The sequence below is a fragment of the Paramisgurnus dabryanus genome, chromosome 9 (genome assembly GCF_030506205.2).
Source record: "Paramisgurnus dabryanus chromosome 9, PD_genome_1.1, whole genome shotgun sequence".
NCBI lineage: Eukaryota > Metazoa > Chordata > Actinopteri > Cypriniformes > Cobitidae > Paramisgurnus > Paramisgurnus dabryanus.
This window is the reverse complement of record NC_133345.1, coordinates 10886463-10893678: the sequence shown is the minus strand read 5'-3', so window position 1 is coordinate 10893678 and position 7216 is coordinate 10886463. Positions and strand designations below refer to the sequence as shown.

At 41.5% G+C, this 7216-nt stretch overlaps 1 protein-coding gene across 1 annotated transcript; it reads right to left on the bottom strand.

The window, feature by feature from the left end:
* Positions 1 to 1177: 1177 nt before the first annotated feature.
* Positions 1178 to 6841, bottom strand: chrnb4 (cholinergic receptor, nicotinic, beta 4 (neuronal)). The gene is made up of 6 exons (XM_065282959.2): positions 6681 to 6841; positions 4857 to 5002; positions 4497 to 4541; positions 4165 to 4274; positions 2792 to 3857; positions 1178 to 2318 (listed from the first exon to the last, which is right to left on the bottom strand). The coding sequence occupies exons 1-6, from the start codon at positions 6748 to 6750 to the stop codon at positions 2145 to 2147; spliced, it is 1611 nt and encodes a 536-aa protein (XP_065139031.1). The 5' UTR covers positions 6751 to 6841; the 3' UTR covers positions 1178 to 2144.
* Positions 6842 to 7216: the final 375 nt, after the last annotated feature.

Sequence of the window (7216 nt, the reverse complement as noted above, 5' to 3'; positions counted from 1 at the left end):
GTTCAACTTAGCCCTCCATCCGCCGGCTGAAGACGGGCAGAGATGGGCGGCGACAGTTTCCTCGAGCGGCGGCATCTTAGAGTAGCCGTGTTCGTCGGCGCCGTCCACTACGGAGAGGACGTGGGAGACGGCGCTCTGAGCTCGGGTGGAGTGGGGAGCACGCCAGGATTTGGTGAGCTCCTGGTGAACCTCAGGGAAAAACGGCGCCTGCCGTTGGCGGGATGATTGACGGCGCCCGGGCTGCAGAAACCACTCGTCCAACCGGCTGAGTTGAGGCTCTGACGGCGGCGACCACTTGATATTGAGCTCCGCCGTAGCTTGCGTCAAGATGCGGATGAGCTCAGAGTCGTGAGGACGCGACTCGGTAGGTTCATCGGCGGCGGCTGCGTGGGCGTCGTCATCCGAAGCCGCCCAATCCTCCAACTCCTCAGAGGATGACATCATCTCCAAGTTGTCACCGGACCCAAAGGAAACCATGCCGCTAGCACTCGGCAGGGGGCGTAAGTCCTCACGGGCGAAGGTGACAGGATGACGGCGGGGAGACAGAGCACGCGGGGGATGAGCCGGCGTGGACTCGGTCTCAGGGTGTCTTCCAGCTTCACGGCTCCGCTGCTGTTTAGGCGGGAGAGCACGGGAAGCCTTCCGTTTAAAGATATCGAGGCGGGAGCGCAGCACCGCGATAGGAAGGAGCTCGCAGTGGGCGCAGCCCGCCTCAGTGAGTACGGCCTCGGCGTGGGCAGGACCCAGACAGATGACGCACTCTTTGTGGAAATCCTCCACGGGCAAAGGGGCTCGGCAGGAGCCGCAATGCCGAAGCGACATTATCTCAACGCGCTTCTGCTCTTTTAGATACTCTTGTAGGCTCACCGGAAAGCGGCAGGGGAACACGCTGGTGTGTTGTAGTCCGCTGCAGTGCTTGGATCGACGGCGAGTAAGGGCTTCTTCTTCGGAGCAGCGAGAAGGTTCGCGCTGAAGGAGAAAAGTAATGAGCTCTTGACGTATTTCACCGGCTTATATAGGGACGTGTGCCACGCCCCCGCGCGGGCTCAAACGTCATTGGTCTGTATTTTCTACAGACGTTAACCAATAGGCTTCAATCACGGAGTAAACAGGAGTTTCCCCCATAGCGTCAGCAAACTGACGCAATGCGAAGTGAACCGTATTGAAAGGGAACTAAACGACATGGTCCAGGTGTAAGGCCATTTACGGTAATGAAGCTGCTACAGGTCACTATAAAAGTAAGCCTATCCCGCTGTTGTTTTGAATGAGCCTATAAGACAAGTCACCGGGAATGTTGCAGGAATGAAGATGTCACTTTCTAAATCACGATTATCGTTATGGTCTACACATATATATTTATATTTACAACGTATCATTTTCCCATTGTCAGAGAGGTGCTGAGAGCAATATTTCTGTATTTTATTTTAAATGTGCTTTGAATTACAATAAATATTTGACAATCGTTGTGGCAAAGCATGTATCAGTCATACACACACACAAGAGTGATAATAAAAGGCTCCATATGCCCGTATACCACATAAAGACAGCTGAAGTGTGTTATCCTATCGGTAAATGATGAACAATATTTTAAATTACAGTTAAATGTTTTAAAAATTGGAGAATTTTTTATTCTATTTTAAACTTCATTTACACATTAAAAACAGCCAACACACTTACTCAGCACTCATTCTTCCCTCATTTAAAGACTTTAACATGAATACATTTTAAATAAGGTTTAAAATCACATACACTCACATGAGACTCAAGTCATATCAGTAGCCCAATACATGAAGTCCCTTCGTACAGGCAAACATGTTGAGTTCAAATAGCCAGCTAAATACTACTTCATCTCAATGAACCTGTATTTAAGACCGTTTTCCAAAATTAATCACAATTGAAATTGCATTTGTACAAAGGCTTGATCATTTTAAAACCTTTATTTTGGTGTGATGTTGCATAAAATGGTTAAATGAACCAATGGGTACATTGCTGCAATTTTCGAGGTCAAATCTAATTAGGAATTTCGATACATGAGAGCTTCATGTGTTTAAGGTCAGATTATATAAAGTATAAAATAGTAGTTCAATCATTTGAATCAGAGTTTGATAGCTCTGGCTCCAGATGACCTATCATGTACTCTATTGTCACATTCCATCCCGTCTCGATGATTCCGTATTGGGCTGTTGGATAGGAACAGTCTGATTCTGGAAGAGAGGCTGGAGAAAAAGACCAAGAGTTCCCACTACACACACAATCACAAAGATCCACAGAAACAACCTGTCCACCACCATGGCAACATACTTCCAGTCCTCGATGACCTAAGGAGAGAAAAGCAGAAGTGCAGAGGTTGTGTCAAAATTACAAATAGATCAAGATGGTCAAATGCATCTAGTAAAAGAAAATGGGAGAACTGTGTTAAACCATGTAAAACATTTTCAGTCTAACAAGTGCTGAGCTGTTGACCATGTACTATCTTGTAGACTGCTGCCCTGTGCATTTTGTGATAGCTACCATTATTCAGCGCTGCTCGTTCTCCTTTAACACTGATTTAAAAATACAAATCAATAGTCTTACACTGTGGTTTGGCCAAAATATAAATGAACAAACCATGTATCTTACCTCTGCTATCTAATATGTGTCTAGTGGAATAAAATGCTCTTTTTAGATGACATTTAGCTTGATTTTGTTTTAAATTGTTTAATTAAACTAAATGTGTTAAACATGTGGAGAATACCAAACATGCTACAAAATGCAAGGGAGGTAAGGTGCAATGTACCAAAATGTAACTCACACTTTGATCATCGTCATTTCCCATCATGTGATCAGCTACATAACGAACCCCATCCACAGCCTCCTGAATATCAGCACCCCAATCCGAGGCCCCCCTACAACCCCTCAGGTCCTGCGTCGAGTTGTGGTCATTGGGAAGAAACTCTGTGGACCGTAAATTTCCTTTCCGAGAGCTGTAGCTGAAATTGAGAGGCTCTCCCCTGTTGTTGTAAATGTGTCCTGGTGAAGAGAGAGCAGATGCTGACGATGGCAGCAAAACAGAGGCAGAGGAAGAGATGGCCGATTTGCGAGGATTTGCGTAACTGAGCCCCAACAGTGACGTCGGGTCTTTCAGACGCCTTTTCTGGCGCAGCCGCAGTCGAGCCGAGTTCCCTTGAGGCCTTTGCATGAAAAGCAGTGCCGGAAGTTTGACCAGGAAGACCAGCTTCACCCAAGCCGGCATGGTGTGCGTACTTGGAGATCGATGGTGCACGTTCAGCACACACACACTTGTGATGATGGAAAATGTTACTAACACCATGGTAAACATTAGGTATTTTCCAATCAAGGGTACGTCCAAGGAAGTGGGTGGCACGATCTTAGATATCAGAAGAAGGAAGACCGTGAGCGCAAGGAGAACCGAAATACACAGGGTCATCTTCTCACCACAGTCCGATGGGAGGTAGAAGACCAGGATGGCCAGTGAAGTGATGAGCACGCATGGTATGATGAGATTTATGGTGTAGAAGAGCGGCTTGCGCTTGATGATGAAGTCATAAGTCAAGTCGACATAAGTGTTGTCATGAGGGTTGACCGTTCTCCTCCCTGGTAGAGCTAAGATGTCCCATTCACCACTCGGAGTGAAGTCATCCATGCTGGCCACCCCGGATCTTAACACAAGGTCAATCTCAGTATGGTCATATGTCCAAGAGCGAAATTTAAGGGTGCAGTTTTGCTGATCAAAGGGGAAGTGTTTGACCTCAATCTTACAGGCACTCTTATATATAGCAGGAGGGAGCCAGGCAATGCTTCCATTAAACAGCACAATGGCATTGGTAAAGACTGTCACCTCGTACGTACCATCGGCACTACGAAACAAAACATATGGAGTCAGTAATATTACAAGTAAATTATTGCCCCAGTGACAACAACAGTGTTGATTATTACATTTTTGTTCTGGGTATTTTGAACATATTAACAAGCAAAGGTCCCAGGCTTATTTAATTCCAATCTATGCTTGCACATTGCATTGATATATTAGTTTTTATGATGACATCAATGATGTAAGTTTCAATTTCTGGCCACAAGTTTAAGCCATGGACACATCTAGCAAAGTAGACGCTTCCTCAGTTACTCATGTCAAAATATTTTAAAACATTATTTCACTCCACTTACTTGTTATACAGCACTATATCAGGCAGCCAGATGTGTTTGGAGGGAATCCGGAGCTTGTCAATTCCCTCGTATTCAGCTGGGTCCCATGAAAGTCGATAATCGTTCCAGTTCTGTGGATAATATTGCAGTTCTTAATTCATATATGAGATGTCCCTCAGTCAAACCATTCGCAATTACACACTTCATTAACGGTTTAATAAATAGTATTGAGTGGCACTGATTATAGGAATGGATAGTGCATGGATAAATTCAAGATCAACAGCAAGGACACCAGAGTTTATGTTGGACTTAACTGTCCAATAATTAAAATGTAATGGGCCTTTAACACCTACCTGAGTGAGCCAGACGTTTGTAGTCATAATCTGTTCTCTTTCATTCTAGAAGCAAAAGACATTTTTGTAAGTGTTATTTTTAATGAACTTTCTACATAATCTGTACAAAGTTACTAGAATTATAATTATTACAACTTATAAAAAATACAATACACATTCAGTATCTTTTACTACAGTAGCTGTATGGCACTGATCAATAAAAGCTAATGATGGTTGACGTTGTCAGACACTAACTAACTGTCTTTTATGTTCCAGAGAAGAAAGTCACACAGGTTTGGAAGAACAAGAGAGTAAATGAATGTTTATTTTTATGAACTTTTCATTAACTACCATCCGACATACTAAACAGTTGCAACTCACCACACTGATAAGCTGGGCTAAAGAAACTTGTAAAAGAACGGTCACTCTCTCTGCCCTGTTCATAGCCGGCCTGATAAGCTTATTATAGCGTTTCTCATTCAGAAGCGTATTCATTAAGCGTTCCTCTGAGTCTGCACACAGCCCACCTGCAGAGAGACACACACAAAAAAAGATTGAACCCTTAGGATTACAGAATATCTGAATCAGATACATTTTTTGTCCACAAAACTTAAACAACTTGAATGCAATTGTTGTACATTAAAGCCAATGTTTTATAAGACAAACTAAATGAGAGTTGTGCAGTATAGCGGTTAGGCTTCAGGGCTAATTTAGGTTGTTGGTTTAATCTTTACAAGATGCATGACAAGTGCCTATAACCATTAGTCGCTTGAGAAGGATAATTACACCCAGTTGCTCGAGGAGAAATGTCCCTTTAATACGTACTGTTCTATATGAACAATATGTGAAAATATTGTACATGAAATCCAAAAATCTTTTAAACTTTAACTGAATACACATGGCCTATAGTTTATTACTGTGCTTGCGCTTCTTGTTGAGTCAGCAGTCTGTGTACCTCACAACAAAATCTCTTTCAGAATCCACAATCAGCCAGCAAGCTTTCAACATAAATTGTTATGGAGTTAAAATGAAATTACGATTTGATGAAATGACTTAAAATAATAAAACTTTTTAATTTTACCAGTCTGTAACATTGGTATAGAGAGTGCAACAATTTAAGAGAGAGATGCATCAATAAGATTTAAATGCGATTAATTTATATTAATGAGTACTGATTTGTGTTAATTGGAGACTCTCAAATCTACACTGTAAGCATTAACTTTGTAATGCTGATTGAAGATACACAATGGATAAGAAATTAACAACAGGACCAAGGGAATACATGCAGAACTTTGGCACAGTCCAGTTGAAACAGCAGAAATAGGATATACATCAAATAACACTACTGTGCATTTTAACCAGTAATGTCACTTGTGGACTCTTGTGTGACTTAAAAATCAGCTGACAGCAATTTCCTAGCGAAACTATAGCACACAACTGTGACAAAATTTCATTTAAAATACCCTGCAATGTCACTGAACACAGGAAACACTTACAGTATGTAGATGACAACAGTAATGTAGAAGAGAGGGTTCAAATCAGATTACATCACAGCTTTAATGTACTTATTTTGATTTTATTAATTGCACTAAGAAATACAGTAGGCTACATTTTACAGTGGACTTAGGTTTTATGTGTTTTTGGTCAAAGTGAGCACATTTTGCAGCAAAAGTAACCAAGACTGTAACCACATATTCATATATGAACGTGCATATAGTAACTTAAAAATCAATAATTAAAAAGAAAAACATTTTATTCACCCACAGTTTTCCTAACAAAAAGCATCCCAGGTATGTGAAATCAACACCCTGTATAGATTTTTAAGTGTTTTGAGGAACACAGACACACAAGATGACCTCAGATGACCACTGAACAGCAATGGACAAAAGTGTAACGTGTTACGAATGGTGATCATACATTTTCAGTTCAGTTCGTTGTGCAATACTCAAAACAATCAGACACACAGACAGATATATTAGATGATTGCGATAAGTTCATATTTACTTCATGTTAACACTATATAATAATGTGTAATACAGGACTGAGCAATTTAAACCCGCGCCCATTTACATCCGACATTAAAAACATTTCTAAATGTCTTAAAGTCTTTCGTAATTTTTTGCAATTAAACATTAACTTAATCTCAACTACTACTTACTTAATTACTTAATCTCAAGTATTAGTAGGTCGTTTTTGTGTACTTACTTTGAATGAGAGTAGAAACGCAAACGAGAAGGATCAGTGTCCGTGTCATGATCGCGTCTGTGTTCTCCATCTCTCCTCAGTCCCATCACGCCCCATACATTGGCGTACAGGACCAGTCACAGGTCCACAGTCCGCTGCTTTAGAAGCAGTGCTTTTAATTTAACGATAAACCCACTTGCAGATTATATAAAAGCGCGTGAAAAGCCGTGACAGTATGTAACACGCGCTAAAGGAGAGAAGTGTCCCGCGCCCAGCGACTCCCCTCCTCTATTAACGGCGCACACATTATTGCCATGCGTTTCTCTTCAACACACCAAAGCCATCTCTTGGCTGTCTGTTTTATGGTTTTTATAGCCTATATAGAAACATTACACTATACACTGTTTAAAGTTGTTACACTTTCACGCAAAATGTTTACTGCATCATCATTTCTAAGTTTTGGTCAAAACATCTGCGGTGTGATGCATAAATGTAATGGCTAATGTAGTTAATATGGGGATTATTTTAGAGTAGGTATTTTTGTTGTCAGACTTAAA

Excerpts from the sequence above, each read along its gene's own strand:
- chrnb4 (XM_065282959.2), bottom strand. The coding sequence starts at position 6,750 with ATGGAGAACACAGACGCGATCATGACACGGACACTGATCCTTCTCGTT. Across the intron at positions 4,542-4,856 it reads TAGCCCAGCTTATCAGTGTG|AATGAAAGAGAACAGATTAT; the intron begins GTGAGTTGCAAC and ends TTTTGCTTCTAG. Across the intron at positions 4,275-4,496 it reads CAAACGTCTGGCTCACTCAG|AACTGGAACGATTATCGACT; the intron begins GTAGGTGTTAAA and ends TATTATCCACAG.